The sequence below is a fragment of the Mugil cephalus genome, chromosome 18 (assembly GCF_022458985.1).
Source record: "Mugil cephalus isolate CIBA_MC_2020 chromosome 18, CIBA_Mcephalus_1.1, whole genome shotgun sequence".
NCBI lineage: Eukaryota > Metazoa > Chordata > Actinopteri > Mugiliformes > Mugilidae > Mugil > Mugil cephalus.
In genome coordinates, this window is record NC_061787.1 from 11,914,971 (window position 1) to 11,935,598 (window position 20,628).

At 40.9% G+C, this 20,628-nt stretch overlaps 1 protein-coding gene across 1 annotated transcript in view; it reads right to left on the reverse strand.

The window, feature by feature from the left end:
• Positions 1 to 338: 338 nt before the first annotated feature.
• Positions 339 to 20,628, reverse strand: part of tmtopsb (teleost multiple tissue opsin b) — a 33,748-nt gene continuing 13,458 nt past the window's right edge. Inside the window, exons 3-4 of the mRNA XM_047612172.1 lie at positions 14,090 to 14,323; positions 339 to 2,798 (exon numbers count right to left, since the gene is read on the reverse strand). Coding sequence (XP_047468128.1) covers positions 2,502 to 2,798; positions 14,090 to 14,323 — 531 coding nt within the window. The 3' untranslated portion in view covers positions 339 to 2,501. The remainder of the gene's footprint in view (positions 2,799 to 14,089; positions 14,324 to 20,628) is intronic.

Sequence of the window (20,628 nt, forward strand, 5' to 3'; positions counted from 1 at the left end):
GTGTTCAAGGTCTTCGTCCAGACTTAACCCAGATATTTGAATTTGAAAACACACACCCACTTTTTTGCTTGTGTGTGTGTGTGTGTGTGTGTGTTTGCAACCCTCAGCTAATTATGCATTCATGGCTGTCAATCCGACACTCTGTTTGAACACTCCAAGCGCTGTTTGTTTCTCACCGAGACGAAGGCTGTAATTTAGAACGCTAATCTGCTTTCCTCCCTGTAATAATGCCTGTGTTAATAATTCATGGATTAATCACCACGTGCTCCGGTTTCTCAAACAAACAAACAGGCGCTTGCGTTCGGTGAAGTAAATGGAAAAAGACTAAGACACCCTGCTGTGTTTGTGACATGATTTGATTTATGTTACATAAGCATAGGAAAATACATTAGGAGACAACACAAACCCCACACTTCCACTGAACAAAGAAAAGCAGCTGCTTCAGAAACATCTAGACAACTCAAAACAGTGAAATCTCTTTATACTGTAAGTCCCAAATAACATGAGGAAATGTCCCTTTAATGGCTTTTGTAACAGTCCCTGATGACAGGGGGGTCTATATGCAGCCACGTGTAAATAAAGTGTGAAGGCTGCCTGCTGCTGTAGGACCTGCTCTGTGTGTTCCACTCCTTTGCTTGTTGTCGCTTTCCTGCAGGTTCGTTAATGGGCAGCTCTTAATTTGGGAACATCTGACCAGTCTCCCTAATCCTAAATTCTGTCAGTCGCAGCCTTCACTCTTGTCCAGGTCACGGGCCAGGTCGCTTCTGCATTGGCCTGGTTACTTTAGTTTCACACCTTCCAACAATACACACACACTATCATGCAACCAATGACAGACATACTGATTGCCAAACTGCATTTCGTTCTAATTTGTTAGTCGATGACTTAAATAAATTTGTTATGCTTAACCTGTGTCTCTCTCTTTTTCCTTTTTTTTTAAGCTACGAGGTCATGACAAAAGGCATAATGAAAATCCTTCTCAGTTCGAAATACCTTGAAATTGCTCTACAGATCTTTAATAATCTGTGTCGAATCCCCAAGCGTCAGGCATGGAAACGGGGTGATGAAATAAGTGCTTAACCCCTCCAAATTATCACTGAAAATAAAGAGTAATCCTCCTGCACACGTAATCAGAAAATAGTATGTCATTGTCCCGTTTACAAGGAGAAAACATCACCGAAGAGTTTATCAAACGCTGTGCTTCTCCAAAAATGTTCCTGAATTACTTTTCCGATTAAGTAAGAGCATCGTTTTGCTTATGTAACAAAGACACATCAATACAAACTTGACCTACTTATGTGGATTTGTCTTTTTTTTTTTTTTTTTCTTTTATAATTGAATTACTGGGGCACAGTGAATGCAATTTTATGACTTCCTCTTCATGGTTCTTCTGAATCAGTAAAGTGCAGCTGTGCTTATTTCCACATCCATTGCCAATGTGCGGAGAGCGGCCCAATAAACACGTTAATTCTTGGTTTGTAGCTAACACATTCCCCGTTTAAAGACGACACACATTGAACATTCATTAATACGTTTTCGAAAAAAAATGTATATATATATATATATGAACATATCTGAACTGACACAAATAAAGGGTTTAATTCCAAAAACACTTAATTTCCAAAAGCTACACTGAATGCATCAGCAACAATTAACTTTAAGTCTCTCTATATGGCATGTTTTAAGCAGCACGTAAACATTTATTTGTAGTTTATGACACAGTGTAATGTTTCCGTAGAGCAGTTTGTTTTCATCTGCTTATAACTCAATTACAGTGCGTTATAAACAATTTATTAAACGTTTATATTGCTTATAACTGCTAAGGAGAAAGTGTTACTGGTCTATCTTGGTCAAATACATGTTCTCTAAAACCAAGAATGATTTTATTCCCAAAAACCCCAAGAGCCCGGACTTCCACATGAGTAATAACTTTTTGAAGTCAGGCATCAGTTTTACCCTCAGCCTCTTCACCGTGGCTCTGTGTAGGCTGTGTTCTGACCCTGCAGTCAACCTTTCCACCAGCAACCACACTAAGAGAAACCGTCCTGCAGAATGAAAGAAAACAGTCGCCCTGACAAACTAATCCGTGTCTGCTGGATGTGAATCTGAGTCCCTTGAGATCCTTTTTGCAAATCTTTAGGCAGAGGTAAGTGAGCTTCGATGCAACGTTTGTGCTCTTGTGCGATGAATAAGATTATGGCGTCCTGATGGGAGGAGTGTGTGACACAAAGCACATTGTGTAGCCCTAATCTTCACATCTCTTCTGTCTGCTCCGAGCACAGAGCCTCAGGTACGCAGGAGGTGACTGTTTGTCCCTTGTTTTTCCCTGTTTGCCGACCTCGCAGAGCAACGATATCCTGCTCTGGGGACTCAAAGTCCCAGCTTGTATTTAAGACTCCAGCTGAGCTCACTCTTTTCTACTGTTAAGAGGATTTGTTTCCTAATTGGAGACCTGTGCCCCTGCTCATTTTCTCCTTCTCTTTTCCTTGAATGTTCTGTTTTCATTCCCTGTAGTGAGCCACCAGAATCAGTTTGGGTTTGGGGCCGACAGCAGCGGGAGTTTGAGGAGCGGCGCGGTCTCGATTCATCGGGGATGGAGCCGCGTGATTGGCTCCCTGCGAGGACTCGTGGATGGAGTTGGGCGTGGGCAGGGCCGAGGACGGGGCGGGGGCGGACACGTGGAGCTCCTTCTCCTGGCGGACGGTGCGGAGAGTCTTGGTCACCCGAGAAAAGGTCTTTAAGGTGGAGCCTCGCTCGGGAGCGCTGCATCCGAAGAACGCCCTGAAACACCTGTGGAACTGCACAAACACAGAGCTGCTGTCATTAGTAGCAGTGAAGTCAGAGCAGCAGCAGTTCTAACGGTAATGACGTGCCTGCTAATTATCAATATATTGCATATAGGTCAGGAACGAGTGTTTAATAAAGATAGATTTAATAATGGGAAATAATTGAGAGGCGGAGCCGTGGAAAGACGATTAAATTAAAATCAATTTTGTCTGTATGATTGAAAGTAATTAAAACATGATACTTTTATCAGTACACTCAGTAGTCTTGCCATAGAACTATTAGTAACTGAAACTAAATCATTTAATAATGATTCATTTATTACACAATGGGGAAAACAGCAGCGTTGTAAGAGCAGACAGTTTAAAGACAGTAGCACACAGGAGATAAAAAAGAAACATTAGGAAAAAAAACAATACGTTAATACACATAATTACTGGTTAACTAACACTTATAACAGTTATGGTGGTACTACTACATCATAATCCATTAATGTTAAAGTTTTGTAGTTGTAGTAGTATTATTTGCTGAATATAGTTGTAGTAGTGCACGCAGTCTTCTGTCCTCCAAGTTGGCGTCCAGCAGGCATACCCTGGATAAACGTAGTGTACTTAGTATACTCTCCTGTTCCAAATGTATACTTAAAGTCTACTACATTTCCCCAGGGCGCCGCAGATCAAACAGGCGTGCAGTGTGAAACATGACACCTCGGTTCGTCTTATTACATCATCAGAGGGCGCTGTTCCCTCAAGCATGCTTCCACCCTTTGAAAAATAAAGGCCGATTGATATGACAAGTGAAACCAGTTTGCATTTTAACTAACTCACGCACTTAGCTGGCAGTTCATCATATATGAACCAATTAATTTCTGTTGCCCTGAGGGAATTATCCCGCTCTCAGAATGGGCTCTCTGTCTCAAATCTTCTTCTACTGTTCAAATCCCAGAGTATTAATCTACGGGAGAGCTGCGCCTGAGGGGAGGAAAAAAGAAGGGTGTTGGTTTGAAAGCAAGACCCCTGAAGGAAGCAAAAAGAGCAGATGTGCAAAGTGGGGGAAGAGATGTGAGATGGAGAAAATGGAGAAGCAGCAGGACAAGATGACATCTGGGGGGATTACGGCTGAGAACAGGCACAGATTGGGTTTTAAGACTGAAGGGTGACCAAAATCCTCACTGGCCACTTCAAACATGTATGTGTCTTAACACAAATGAACACGTGATCCAGCTGTGATGGTATATACGTCAGGACAAGGGAATTAGGACTGGATTTGTGATTGTTGTTGATCACTATATATGAAGATGGACAAACCCATCCACTCATCCACTGGGATCCCTGAAGCTCAGTGTCACGGCACTGGCCGCCCATCTTGGAAGTGCCAGACTCATGTAACTCAAGGCTAATTTTAAAACAGGCAAAGATGTGGAGTGTAAGGAGAGCTAAAGAGATCAGGCGATGGCTAGGTAGGCAGCTAGCAACCAGAGATAGCACCCACCTCCCACTCAAAGCCCATAACTTTAAGACTTGATAAAATTTAAACAGATTAATTATACATATAGTTCGGCCCCATACATTCATCATGAATGGAAGTCTACAGGGGTTGACTATTCACTGTACCACATAAAATATTTAAAAAACCGCCATGACGTGTTGTTGACTTAACTTTAAGAGCCAGACTCAAGTGGTCGTTAGAGGAACTACACTTCCTTGTTGGTTTAATCCTGTACCTTGTCATTTCCACTTAGTAATTAAATGGACGTCTGCAGGTATTCTTATCTGGCGAAACCAAAAACATCAAAGTAAGATTAAGACGACAGAAAAACTGTGTAAAATAAAAAGAAATAATAATTTAAAAAAGCATGTCTCAAAACTAAGAACGGAATTGGGAAAGAAAGCTTCAGTCGGACTGTATCTACGAAACCTCATACCTATTCCTATATTCCTATACCTAATATTTATATAATAATAAATATAAAGTTTGTACTTTCATGACGAATTTATTTGTTTGTTGTTTTTAGTTTCTATCTTTTAATTCTGTAACTGAGTTGTTGCTATCTTGGCCAGGTCTGCCTTTTAAAGGAGATCCCCGCTCTCAGTGGGACTAACCTGGTTAAATAAAGGCTAAATAAAAAATAAATAGTGACAGATTCACATGACATGGCTTCAGTTAAGAGATTGGCCTTGTCTAAAGTTAACAGGTGGAATTTCCTATCTTTTCAATGCATGTAAGTTTGTTCTGATATAAAGCAACACACGTTGCTGTGAGATAAGATAATCCTTTATTTATCCCACAGTGGGATAAATGCGACAAACAGCCCATTGAAGGTCACAGAAGGTATGTCTGAGATATTTTAAGAAGCCCACTCTAACAGAAAGTCCAAAACATTGTAAACAAGATTACAATATAGAATGTAAAATAGAGGAATAAAAAGGATGAGGTGATGCAGGTGAAGGTGACTGCAGAGCTCCACATTTACTCATCATCAAGCACTTCTCTATTACTTCCCCATTACTTCTTAGCTGCAGATAAACAGACCTCTGGGTAAAGATGTATCACAGGAGACAAAATAATTCATTCATGAGGAAACACAAATGACATTTAAGGTAATGAAATGCTGGAGGACATCAAAGGTTGCGGAGTCGGTTTACATTCTATATGAAGTTACATATGGGAGGATTATTAAAAGGCTGAAAGTAATACCTTCTAGACTCTTTTGGATGTTGACCTTTTTCTGGCCAAACTCCGTGTGGGAATTTCTCTTGGCTCTTCTGAGGCTCAAAGTTATGTTTTTAGTTGTTTTTTTCTCTCGATTAAATCTTGTGGGAGGATTCAGCTTTGGAGAACATTCTGCATGAACAAACGTTAATTAGTTGAAATCCTCATTTTGTGTGCCCTTCTCCGTTTTTATTTTCCCAATTAATTGGATTGCTATATACATGAAGCTCGGCGCAAGCTGTTCCTCATGTACAAAGGCAGATGATCCGTTCATTTAAATCGAGAATATATTGTCTGATTAAAAAAGCAGCGTAGAGCCACAATTGTCGAGGTACATCAGCTGCAGGAACTGGCAGGTTTAGTTGCTCATTATTTGAAAGTTTAAGGGAACATCCTATATTCTGGTGAGTTCTTTTGAATTTATCACGTTAAAAAACTTCAGGTTTGGAAGCTTCTTTGTAGTATTTTCATAGCAACGAAAGTATTGTCGATTCTCTAAATACTTCGATTTGCGTGAAGTACGTAAACACAGCGTAATGTTTATGCCCACAGAGGGGACAAAGTCTGGTCTGTCTTTATCAAGTGAAACCTTTCCAACAAAGATATTAAGTGGAAACACTGTGGAGGGTAAATTAGTAAATGCAACTTCTGCTTGGACACCCCTGAAACACGCAAGTAACGTTGTGTTAGTTAGCGGTTAGCATTAGCATTAACATGTAACAAGAATCCCCTAAATAATGATTAATTTAATCACTTAATTACTTCAACGTAATTTCAGCCATGATTTATTCTAACCCATAACGTTATCCAGGCTGAAACTGATGATGCATTACATCTTATCTTGATCTTATCTGATAAGAAGTGTGCACATTGTTGATTGTCTCACATCAATCCTTTCTCTTAATTGCCAAAGTCAAACCAAAGCTGTCTACTACTGGCAGTGGCCGGTATGTGATAAAACTTAAAGTTAGTGTTTTTGATTTTCGTGGTTGAAAGTGACAGTGTTCGCCTCCAGCTTCCCTCTGTTTTGCCTCCAGTTAACATCGTGATGTCACAGTGACGTTTAGGCCATGAAGGGGTCTATAGTATCACTGTGTTTCAGTGTGTTTCATGTCAACATGTGATTGTGTGTCTTGTGAGGATACATGTTGACTCTGCATTGTATATGCATGACACACTAAAGCGCTTACCTCCAGTAAAAGTACATACACATAAGCTTTAAATCATACAGAAAGATTAAAATCAGGCATCACTGGATTACAACCACCGATGCCTCTGACTTGCGTTTGAGTTCTACGTTTAGTTACTTTCCATCACTAAATTACTTAAAACATTCACACACATTCATGAAAACATGCACATTTTATTTTGGTGAAATTTTAGAAAGTTTGATTTTAGAAAAGCAACATTTAACAGAAACCCAAATTATAACAGCCAACACGGGAAATTTGAAATGTACGAGGAGCGAAACAATAAGTTCACAGACTGACACTGGTAACAACATCATCTGCAGAGACATGCAAGCAAAAATGCAAAGTGGAAAGGCGGCATTTCTTCGACGACAGCTGAGGTCCAGGGCGTGAATCTGCACAGCGCTTGAAGTCTTCAACTCGCCTCAACACACTGCTGCCATAGTCATGGGCTGGGAGGAACTGAAGACTGAAAGCGCCACACAGCGCGGGCATCCCGAGCGCTTATCTGGAAAGTTCACTTTGTGGCTGAATCATCACATGCAAAGTGAAAAACTTGGTAAACAAGTCAGCCATCAAAGAAAGTTAAATGTCTCGCAAGCTCAAAAGTGACAACCAGAACACCTGAGCGACAAGCTGGAGTGGAGGCAGATAAAAAGCGACGGAGGCAGATAGAAGGAGAAAGAGAAAGGAAAGGTCACACAGCTCCTGATAGTAACATCACATGTTAATCAAAATCAAAGCCACATTACGTCTGGAGATTAAAAATAGCTTTACTCCCGCTGCCCATCACCTTTCTTTTTTCCTGCCCGTCTTTCATCTTCACGTCTATTAATTTCACGCTGATGTCTTTCACTTGTTCTTCGCTGCCAATCCATTTCCTCGTCTCCCACAAACATCCATTAACGTCACTTCATTTCTTTCACTTTTCCCGCCCTAGATTTTCTTTTCTCATCTTTTTGGTGTTCTTCACTCTTTTCCTAATAGCACCTGTCGTCTTGACATAACACTCCCTTCAGCCTTCCTTCTCACAATCTTTCTACTTCCCTTCTCTGTGCGCACATATTTCTTTCGCTTTATTCTTACTACATTTCCCTATTTTCACACCTTTCCAAGAACCATTTTCCTTTATTCCTCGTTCTTTATTTTCCTTGAAGCATTTCCACCCCTCATATTCACTCCTTTTCAACTACTCAGAGGTGTAACAATTAGTTTGTGCCGTGGCTGGGACACACTGAAAAGCATCACAAACCATCAGGAACTCTCACACTACAAACGATAGCTGAATTAGAATTAGCTCTCACAAAAAAAAGGGGGAGCAAATGGTCCTACTTCTTAAATTCTTCCTTGTGTTAAAAGCTTTTCTTTAACAGACTATGAAGTGGATAAAGCTACCACTGTTTGAAAGTTAGGACACCAAAACATGTTGACGTCGTAATGGACACATTCTCTGCTGCACAGTCATGCAGCACTTTATCGGAGACATCTTTATTAATGTGATTATCCATTAATAGCGGTACAATACATCCTGCAGGTAGAGGTCAGGAGATCCAGTTAATGCGCACATTAGAGCGAGGGGGAAATGTGACCTTTAACTGTGATTGCTGGGTTTTAGAGGTTTTGAAACTGAATGAATGAATGAAAGTTTATTTGAACACAGAATAAACCAAAACAACAGTAAAACAACAAGAAAACGTATATATTCCCTTATATATATAAAACTATATATATGCACACACACATAAATACACATACAGTGGGGGAAATAAGTATTTGATCCCCTGCTGAATTTGTAAGTTTGCCCACTTCCATAGAAATGATCAGACTCTGGTTTTTATGGTTGTTTACTGGTTATGGGTATAGACAGAATATCAGTTGAAAATGCATAAAAAACACACAATCTAAAAGTTATAAATTGTTATGTATTTTATTAAGGGAAATAAGTATTTGATCCCCAAGCACAACACAAGTCAGTACTTTGTAGAGAAACCTTTGTTGGCAAGCACAGCGATGAGACGTTTCTTGTAGTTGGTCACCAGGTTTGCACACAGCGCAGGAGGGATTTTGGCCCATTCATCTTTACAGACAGTCTCTAAATCCTTCAAGTTTCTTGGCTGCCTCTTGGAAACTCGGAGCTTCAGCTCCCTCCACAGGTTTTCGATCGGGTTAAGGTCTGGAGACTGACTAGGCCACTCCATGACCTTAATATGCTTCTTCTTGAGCCACTCCTTTGTTGTCCTGGCAGTATGTTTTGGGTCATTGTCATGTTGGAAAACCCACCCACGAGGCATCTTCAGTGTTCTTGCTGAGGAAAGAAGGTTTTTGTCCAAGATGTTACAGTACATGGCTGCATTCATTGGCCCCATAATGCGGTGAAGTTGCCCTGTACCCTTTGCTGAAAAACAGCCCCAAAACATGATGTTTCCACCTCCATGCTTAACCGTGAGTATGGTGTTCTTTGGGTCATACTCACGTTTTTTCATCCTCCAAACATGGCGGGCCGAGTTAATGCCAAATAGCTCAACTTTGGTTTTGTCAGACCACAGCACTTTCTCCCAAGCCTTCTCTGAGTCATTTAGATGTTCACTGGCAAACTTAAGGCGGGCCTGTACATGTGCCTTCTTGAGCAGGGGGACCTTGCGGGCACTGCAAGAGTTCAATCCATAACGGCGCAGTGTGTTGCCAACTGTTTTCTTGGTGACGGAGGTCCCAACTGCTTCCAGATCATTAACAAGCTCCTGCCGTGTTGTTTTAGGCTGCTCCCTCACCTTTCTCATCATCATCCTCACTCCATGAGGCGAGATTTTGCGGGGAGCTCCAGACCGAGGACAGTTGATGGTCCTTTTATGGGTCTTCCACTTGCGAATAATGGCACCAATAGTTGTCACCTTCTCACCAAGCCTTTTGCTGATGGTTTTGTAACCTATACCAGCCTTGTGCAGGTCTACAATCTTGTCCCTGACATCTTTTGACAGCTCTTTGGTCTTGCCCATGGTGCTGTAGAAGTTGGAATGTAAGAAACTGATTCTTAGAGCAGGTGTGCTTTATATACATGACGAGTTAAGATCAGGAGTATTGGTAATTAGTTGACTGAGCACAGCTGTGTGCCACATGCGCACCAGCCAATCTGTAGGAGCCTGAATTCTAAGTGAATTGTTGGGGATCAAATACTTATTTCCCTTAATAAAATACATAACAATTTATAACTTTTAGATTGTGTGTTTTTTATGCATTTTCGATTGATATTCTGTCTATACCCATAACCAGTAAACAACCATAAAAACCAGAGTCTGATCATTTCTATGGAAGTGGGCAAACTTACAAATTCAGCAGGGGATCAAATACTTATTTCCCCCACTGTACTTATATAATTACAATGAGACATAACAGAAACCAAAAAAATGAGACAGCATCCTGTATCACCTAGTGTCTTTCACATCCCCATTTCATCCCTGTATCTTATAAGGACATCCTCTTTATATTTAACTTTATGTCACTGCTGACCTCACCACAGCTTTTTTTTGGAGTCTGGAAGAGGAGGTCAGGAGGCCAGACTCAGATCGGCCAGACCACTTCTCTCTAAGACTTTGCTGAGCAGATTCCAGGAAATCTGAGGGTGCAGTGGGTAGAAAATTACAGCACAACTACGGGCTACAGTCAAGGATGACGGCAGTGGTTCACTTTGAGCCTTCTGAAACCGATCGGTCATGGTTTGAAGACTCCAGCCTGTCTGTGCATTGTTCCTGACCATGTGCATCTCTTTATGGATCTGCAGCGTTTACTATACTTGGAATTTCAGAGTTTTCAACATGGGGAGGCCTAACCCCAAACCCACTGTTTGTATGGTCAAACTACTTCAAAAAATCTAATTTTATGTTGTTGTTTTTTTAAATTATATCTCTTGCCTGTATTAAACAAACAGGGAGTCTTATTCTTACAATTACCTGGAAAACAGTTTAAAACAGTTTGATGATTCATCCTGTATTTGGGGATATGACCAATCAGAGCAGACCAGGCCCTCGCTCTTTAATTTAGTCGTTAAATTGACTTCTTTGTACCAAACAATGAGATGTTATTTCTAACTCGTCCTACTTCCTATGACATGGTGCTGAACTCATATTTTTTTGTCTTATTTTTTTTTCCTTTTCTCTAAGAACAAGAATAAGCTTTGATAAAGTTTAATGTTCAGATCGAATGACAGCGGGGGAAAGCTGATGGTAAAAAGTAAACCTGGTAAATCTTTGTTATGAGCGTAGGTCCACAGCTGTGTGAAGCTTTTCTGCTAATATTTGTTAACAGTTCTTACATAAATCTACTAATCATGACTTTAATGGTTTATTGACAGTGAACAAAGCACCATGAAATTTGCAGTAGAGGTGGAAACAAAATTACTTCCTCTTTCTTTTCCACTATTTTTTTTCCACTGTGCTGCAGTGTGTGTGTGTGTGTGTGTGTGTGTGTGTGTGTGTGTGTGTGTGTGTGTGTAGGTGTTATCACTTGATGCTGTTATAGCTTTGACACCATTATAATAATGTCACAGCTCTGTCTCTAATGTGTGTGTTTGTGAAGGTGTTTCCGTCTAAAGGTGTAAATGAAGAGGGAGCAGACAGAGAGCGGAGATCTGCTCGCCCTCTTTTCTTCTCTCTCGCCCAAATAGAGAACAGTAGATAATTAGACGTGATCCGTCCTTAGACACAGATCAGATGACTGGGGTTTTTTTGTAACTGTTTACAAATGTTTGTATTGTACGGACGTGTCGTATTATCAGTTATTGTCATTCATTGTCATAGTTATGCATTTCATAATCAGACACATTCATTAACAACTAGTGTCTAGTGATTAAAGAAAAGCTTTTTTCGACAAAGCAACAGCGACAACGTTGTAGCACGTAGTTCAATTTCTGGGGAGGTGCACATCAGGTTACAGCACAGAAGTGAACCTGACAGAGTCGGTGTGTGATGTGCGGCCACGTGATTGATTCAGTAGCGATGGGGGCGGGGCCTGCTGTGTGCAGGAGACTTAGATTGACACTTAGATCTGTGTGCGCTGTTGATACAGCTCCTGTATCGCTGAATGAGTGAAGTGCTGACTGAAAGAATATGTTGGATTCATGTGAATGTGTATGTAAAGAAAGTTAAATTTTATATAAAAAATGTCTAATCAATCAAAGATTTTGCAACCCCCCCTGCTATACCACTGCAGACCCTCTGTTGAAGACCTATTCATGTAGAAATTGGTTGTGTACGGGCCTTTAGGATGGTTTATGTGACTTATATTGAAAGTCCTTTGTAATGCAGGTTGTGGCTTCCAAGCAACATTTTCCGAATATAATTGAAAACATTTCAGTCAACCCCACATATTTTACAAAGAGGCAACAGAGGAATCTCCAGGTAACGGCTTCTGAGTCAATTATCACTATTGCTCCTTTTAAAAAGAGGACACTAAATATTAAAGAGCTGTAATTCTTGAGCTATTCCTCCAATTTGGGCGTGAATTCCCTAAAATAGAAGCTGAGAGGGAGTTTACTTTCCACATTCATTACATACGTGTAGCTTTAATGGATATTATGGTGTCTATATCCCACCGATGAAATAACTGTATAATAATACATGGAATTTAAACAGATGTATTACCTCAAAAATATGACAAAAGCCATCTTTTACCTGGGAACTGTGTGGGTGTGTGTTTCATCTTCCTGTTGTATGTTTTATTAAACCCCTTCCATATGCAGACATGCAAACCACGTTGTTCTTGTTATATTCCAGCTGTACATTTGCATTTCCTCTCTATAAAAGACATTTTTTTTTTTTTTTTTAGCTCGGTAGAGACGCTGGCTCACGTTGGGCACATTAACTGGATAATGTTCAACTATAATTTTGGCAATCGGATAAGTCATTTAGAGAATTAAAGGTAATTAGCACAGATGATATAATCTGCTGCTGGAGATGTGCGTTTCGGCAACATCAAACGCTCAGGATGAAAGAGTAACTGCTTTGTGAATGTTTGGTACAATAGTCTTTGGTTGAAGTACAGAGAGTAGAGATACAGTAAAAGTCTGATAAGGGACTGCCTTGAAGTAAATTCTGGTGTTCTGCTAATTGGAAACTGCCACTGAGTCGCATGTGTTTACAGCCCTCATGTAACATGTTCAAGGATACGTTTCTCTAATTCTTCGGGGACGATTTGTGGGGAGCGTACTGCTGTCTTGACAATGAACAACACAGAAAGCAATTGCACTAGACAACAATCAAAACAGAAACACACACTTATCAAGAAAACTGCAGAAAACTGCTTCTGTTAATGAGATGAAAACCTAGTTTGGATGTGACATTTTTCCTAAAGAAAGCAGCTTTTTTTTTTTTCTTTGCTTGCCATCGTGTTATTCCCCAAAATACTGCTTATAAAGAAGCTTTGGTTCAGTAAGTCTGTTGTGCTGAGTTTGAGTCTGCAGTTATCCGCGCACATAGATGTGGAAGCTAAGAATCAGCCTTCAGACCTTAAGCACAGCTCACCTCTACCCACCAATCTGCAAATCTGAGTCAGCTACTTCTCTTTTAGTCGACTGCTGAACGTGTGTTTGTGTGTTGAAATGATCTGATACCCTTTAGCGATATCTCAAATCTTTCATCAAGGTTATACAGGACCTTCTTCAGAAGAGTTCATGCCCTAAAACTTACTAGAGAAATCTTTAATCCTGTATAAACCCGTAAGTGACATCTGTGACCAGATGCAATCAGAAAACATCATCGCGTTTAATTTCAGCTGACATTCTTGTGAAGATCGAGTTTGTCCACGTATTTCCTGTCTACTGGCAAAGTGTGTGTTTTCAGATTGCTTGTCTAGCCTCTTTACGAAAGCATCACTGTGCTGTGTTTTTCTTTTTCTAACAGGAAAGTTGTCACCAAGGCCAGCTATTATATAAAATAAAGTGCTTTATACATTACTGTGCAACAAAAATGACTATTGCATCCATTAGATACAGCTGCAGTTAAAAGAATTCCACTGCAGGTGAGGTCGGTGTTTATTTGCACACAGAGCACAAGATCAGATCTGGTGCGCTGGCCGGAGACGCACTCTGAGACGTATTTCAGTACCAGGTGTAAACATACGTAACGTAAAGCTGGTCACTTGTGAAGGGATAGCGCACAACGGATGTTAATACGAGGTCTGAACTGACAGCTCAAAACCATCAGCTTCGTGCGACCTCACAAAAATCTGGAGCAACTTGGATTTTTAGACACGTACGATTTTATCTCCCAGTAGTTGACACAAACTGCTCCTGACTTTGATGAAGCATTCACCTTGGTCTGTTTGATTTTTCCGCTTTTTCATTTGAGGATAGTTTGGATGCTTTTCACCTTTTCTAACGGCCAAAACGTTTTTTTTGCGAGCAACAAACTCACCTGTTTGTTCATGAATACGTAAATAAAAGGGTTGATGACGGTGGAGAACTTGGCCAGCAGTGACGGCGTGATGCTCGCCTCGGGGCTCAGGAGGTTTCGGGGGCCGAAGGTGGAGAGCAGCGCTGCGACCCCGTAGGGCAGCCAGCAGACCAGGTAGCACACCACCATGGTGACGACCATTACCAGGACGCGCTGGTCACGGCGACGGGTCACCACCGAACTCACGCTGCGGACCTGAGGCACAGCAGACAAAAAAAAAAAAAAAACTTTTCTGATGCAAACAAAGTGTCCGGGAAGATGAAAAGACAACGGAGGCAACAAGAGAACAGAAATGATTTATGCTTCCCAGTGTTCGCACTTTTCTCTCTCGGAGTCTCCCCACAGTTTTTCCCCTCACAGTGGCTTTAATCTCTCTGATAAGATCAAGATGTTTCATTTCTTTTCCTATCTGTTTTTGGCAATCTGACCAATCTGAAACTACAGCATCTCTCCCAACGACGTCGGCAAAGTCAAACCTGTGGAAAGGCTGAGACGCAAACATTCGTTTAAAAAAATAAATAAGAAGTTAGACACGGCCAGAGATGGACGGACAGGTCTGAGCTGGTACGACCTGAGAAAAATCAAAACCTCCGGCAAAGTGCAGTCATGTGGCGAACAGACTCTGACAGGGAGGAAGCAGCCGCGGGAGCAGCATGATGCGCTCTCAGTTTGTGACCAACTGGGGCAATGATCGTTACAAGCAGCCTCGTCTTGACGTCTTTGTCTCATATTGGCAAAGGTTGCCGGGCAAAACAAGACAGCTCTGGACCCAGGAAATCTCTCTTTGCATGAATTCAAAACATTACGAAGTGCAGCTGATCAATACTGACTGTTAAATATGCAGCGTAGCCACAGATTAGTCCACAGATTAACGTGCTATCAACGTGCCTTATTTCCATGCTGTTGACGCTGTTGTCATGGCAACCTTGACAACTAACTGAGTTGATTCAAACTTCATCACTGATTGTGGATAACACGTGATCCAGATGATCCTCATATTACTCTAAATATCACTTTGTGAATTCAAAAAAATATTTTTTAAACTTTGTTTTGATAAAACTGTTATTTTTCCCATCGCCTGTCCCTTCAGATCTTTAACCTTGAATGTAAATCAGCCGCAGGTCTTTGAGCAAAAAGACTAAGAACTTTTGTCCTAGACATTAAGAGCACTAACTCTGCTATTTGTCAGCCCACGCAAGTCGCATCCTTGAACCACACGAAGCAAAACGGTGTCTGCTTCCAGCTGTGTTACTGTGAGACATAACTGGGACAGAGAACACACAAAAAAAACAGAACTGTCAAAAGAAAAGCACCAGGTTTGAAAAGTGAAACCAATGCTCAAGTGCCAAAAACTGTAGCTCCTCAAATGTCCAAAACATACTTTCGCCTAAGGCGCCAAAGCCACCTCTGATTCGGACACTCCTGCTAAAAGACAGAGGAGCTTTAATGTGCTTAAGACAGCCACGGATTTCATAATGTTGTGTCGCTGAGCTGTGACCTTTAGAACAGTGATTTCCAAATTAAATCACGTCTCCCATGTTACTCTGAGCACAGCGCAGTCTCTCAATCCTGGTGACAGCTAGCTGCTGAGTCAGCTGAAAAACGCTTATAGAATATTTCAGACACACTGTCACATGATCAAGGACATGCTCCATCATGTCTTTATGCTCCAGGACATCACGGATGTCGCACATTCTTGTGAACAAAATGAAAACAACATAAGGAAGAGGAAGGATGTTTGTCGTTCAAGCACGTTTTAGATACAAGATGTTTGACCTCTGCAAGCAACCCACGAGTCAGTACTGAATGTACATTTGACTCAACTTCAACAGAGCGTCAGGCATTGTGGAGCCACAGAGTTGTCTATTATCTCATTTAATGTTGAACTCAGCTTGTAATATTACTAGTCCTCTTTGTCATATTGTTTTGGTCAGCCTATTAGGAGGCTAAGGAGCAAATAAATAGAAAAGCAACCATTTGGTCTGGCAAAGGAGTCACTGTCTAAAAAGCCCAACTGGGATCTTGCTTCCCATGTGTCTGGACCAAAAAGTTGCACTTGAATACATCGCAAAGAGTGAAACAAAAGGTCAGCTGTGTGAAAGGACACAGCCCTCCGTACCAGCAGGTGGCAGTAGTCTGTATTTTTTCCACTCACCAGAGCCAAGAAAAAATAATAAAGTTCCTAACAAAGACATCCAATTGTGCCCCTGGAAAAACAGGCACATAAAACAAAATGGATAAAACACAATTAAAACAAAATGCTACAGAAAAAAAAAAAAATATATATATATATATATATAAAAGATCACAGGGTTAAGCCTCTGATAAAAGACTGTTCTAAGTTAAGTTTCAGAGGAGATCACAATTGACCTGATTTCCTGATTTCTATACTCGTGGGACCCTGACTGCAAACAGCCTATCCCCTTTCTGTTTTGTTGCTTTCTCATGTTGCGTGCCAGCTAAAAGGTCAGTGATGCAGCCTGGGGCACGGCCACGATGAGCATTTTCATTTTTATAGCCAGGGGCATTTATCAATACCACGTATGCAAATTTGGTAGTTCAGACTTGACAAGGTCAACTCTGGAAGAGAAGACTCTGGAGGATGGGAGGACAGGGATGGTTATGGGGTGATATGGATGATACCCCAGTCTGTCCCCAGTCCACAAAGCTATCTCCTGACTTCAAATCTTCAAATAACACTGAGGTAAGAACACAGCTACAAGAAGAGGCAAGAGCTTATATTGGTAAACACCCTAGCAAGATGTCCTCTGAATCACGCTCCGTTACATGCGAAACAATTGCTTCTTTTACTTTTTTTTTTAGCACCTGTGTTTCAGTCAGATTGCCAACATTTAATATAATGAATCATTTGAAAACAACAAAAAAAAAAAAAAATGGTGACAGGGAGGCCTTGTAGTGCCAGCGGTGCAGGATAAGCTGCTAAATCTATGATCACAGACGCTCACTGATAATGAAAATTTACATGAAGGCTGCAAAACCTGTAACACATGCAACACAACGCTGCACACTTTAATATGGATGAATCAAACAATGCAGAACTAAATAAACAAGCCAGTACCTGGCAACTGTTTTCTTCTGCTTCCAGTCTCCCAGGTCAAGCGAGCTGGCTCAGCCTAAAATCTAATTCATCTCAATAATAATTATGAAGTTGCTATCAATAAAGTTCCCATAGAGAGTAAACTTGCAACGCAATGAAGACACATGCCTCTGTCCTCAGTTTCTCTCTCTCGTACAGTGTCTCAAGTTTCAACAAACACACTGTACGCTCAAGAGATTTAATTACATTCTGTAAAACTACATTCTGAAAATCCTTGTGTGTGTGTTTGTTTGTAAGCAAGGGATTATCTTCCCCCCTCAGGTAACCTTACACCTAGGCTGCTGTGAAACAACAATACACACATTCAAATCCACACACACGCACACATTAGCAGACTGTACTTTCAAGACAACACAGCAAAACTGAAAGAACCCCTGGCTGGTCTGATCACTCTCATTTCTCTACACATATAGCCGTATTTTGTTATAAATTAACAAACTTTGACAGAAACTTCAACACATCAGATTATTGAATCACCGTAAATTACAGGATGTTTTTCAGATTCTGGGAGCTGATTTCTCGTAATGAATCACTTATTGTCTGGTAATTTGGAAGATAGTCTAGTAACTGGAAGTGCATCGTTAACAGCCATGAAATAAACATTGGCAAATGTCAAAGAGATCCGTCTTGAGATCTGCCTACCTTCAGGGCTCACTGACAGCTCGAAAGCCCTCAAACATTTGGCCTCAACAGCAGAGACGTAACCAAGAACTGAAAGATGTTGGCTCTGCAAACTACACTGCAAACTCAGTGCGTTTACATGCAGAGCTTAATCAAACTATGCTCAAAATTCGACTTTCTCGCTACAGTCCTTGTCCCAGTTTACATGCAGCGCAAGAAAATCGAATAACTGTTCTCCTCCTCCACACTAGGTGGCGATGCGTGTCTTTTCAGCGGGTTAATAACACATTAATACGGCCCAATTTCCGGTTGATCTATTACGTGAGATAATAAACAAGAGTCGTTCATGCGGCAGATCGGCATTTCAAACAACAACCAGACAGATAATAGTACAAATTTTAGTCTCGTACGTAATGTTCACACTATTCCTGGTGGAGATAAGATCCGCGCTATCCCACAGACGGTTCTTCAAGTGGCTCCATTTCTCTTCTTCTTCTTCTTCTTCTTCTGCGAGCGGCTTTCTTGGACGTTTTTGTCAGCGCAGCGGTGGTGGAGCATGCGCACACGCATTATCTGATTGAAAACTCCGATTCCAATCGCATTATCTGGGTGTCTCAATCAGACAATGACAACTCCGATTTTAATCGGAGTAACGTGTTTACATGCACTTAAGTTCCCCTGTTATAGTCCAATTAAGGCAATAATTATTTTTTTCATGTGCATGTAAACGCACTAAATTCATTTTTGTCCAATCAGACTAGATGGTAGCTCTGCAGATATAAAGTCTACTTCTTTTTTTGTGGCAACAGTGTAGACATCATAACAAATAACTACCATTATGAAGCGTTGAAAGTGTTGAGAGTGAAAAACCTTGGTTAGAGAGATATTCTTTCAGCAATAGGATCATTTTTTGACAATATCATGTATCTAAACTACTTCTCAGTATGTACCTCATCTTTAATGAAACACCTAATGATGAAATCTGTCTGTGAATATAAATGTTAACATGTGTTGTTTTAACAAAGACAGAGAGACTGCAAACATAACCCAGAAAGATTTCTCCAGCTTTTCTCGGAAAAATCAATTAATTAATTGAACTTAACTGATCTACGAAGAATCCGTAATTTATTTCTGACGCAGACAAAGTATTTCCCTGTGGCCTGTAAGATAACATAAGTGCCTCTGTTAGAGAGAGGCCCTGAAGTGTGATTAATAACAGATGGCTCCTTGTTTCTTAACTATCCTTTCTCCATTTTTCCTCTAGACCTATCCATCCACCCATCCATCACGTACAAGAAGCAATATGCTGAATGCTGAGACTTCTCACTACACGTGGCTCTGTATTCCTCAGTTTGATGAATTCATGTCGGCAAAAGAACTGCAGCATTACTTTCATCCTCTGTTCTGAGTCCTATGATATTTAAACAATGATTTAAATCATCTTGTGCAAAGATGAAAAGCTAGAAATGGAACGTCTATCATAATTGCTGTCTCATTCATATTTTTAAATCTCCTTTTCGGAGGTGGATGAACTCTACAGAACTTGAGAATGAAGAAGGAGTTTTCTATTTCATTTAACTAGGTTATACTTTTTTTATTTTAATCTAATCTTATTTGATGCTATCTTTCTTTTTACTTGTGGTTTTTCAGAGTCTAAGTCTAAGATAGATCTTTATTTCCGTTTAAAATATACACCACAGATGCAAACAAACTTTTCTGGTGCTTGAAACATGAAACTTTTCTACAAGTCCAGTTGGCTCTTTTAAACATCTTTTACCTGATGACTAAGAACCTTCACAGACACGTTGCACTTAACAGATTCCAAACACTTTGCAGTGTTTTGAAGTGTTATGGCCTGCACCTCAGGTACTGAACCTCCTGCCAGAGGGCAACACGGAGAACTGTCCATGATGCAGACATCTGCTGCCTCTTATCTTTTCCAGTCACGACAGACAGTGTTTGACACCCATGTCTTTGATGGAAGCAGGAGAAGTCCCGATAATCTTCTCTGCCATCCTCACCACTCTCTGGAGGCCCTTCCAGTGCCCTACTTCACCATACAGAGATGCCGTTGGTCAGTATACTCTCTATGGTGCTCTGGTAGAGAGTGGTGAGGATGTTGGCAGGCAGATGTATCCTTCTCATCCTGTGAAGGAAGTGCAAACTCTTAATTTATCAGGGATGTGGTGTTCTGGGTGCAGGATAAATGGTTAGTTGTTCCTGTGCAGCCCCAGGAACTTGGTGCGTTCAACCACCTTCACTGCTGTGCTGTTAATAATCAGTGGAGAGTGGCAGGGCGAGCGAGTTCTTTTATTTTCTGTCGACATTCGGATTGTTCCGCTGGTTCTGAATCAGGCTCACTACTCTAGTATCATCTGCATATATTTTATCCTGTGGTTAGTAGGGGAGTGTGTCATCAGTGTGAAGTCATAAAACACACACGGACGAGGAAGTCCAGGATCCAGTTGCGCAAGGTGGTGTTGGAGCCAGTTTGCTTACCAGATGCTAGGGAATGATGGTGTTGAATGCTGATAAACTTGCTCTGAGTTTATTTTATTAATACATCCATTGCTGAGCGATATCAATGCTTTGAGTGCCGATGCAAATGAAAAGGCTCACAGGATGATATTGGGCATGTTATTTTTTGAGTGTTAAACTGTGATGGATGGGTCAGAGCATCTTCAAAACTGCAGCTCTTTTGAGGTATTCCTGGTCTGTAGTGGTCAGTTCCTATCATATCAAAACCTGTCAAAAGTTGTCC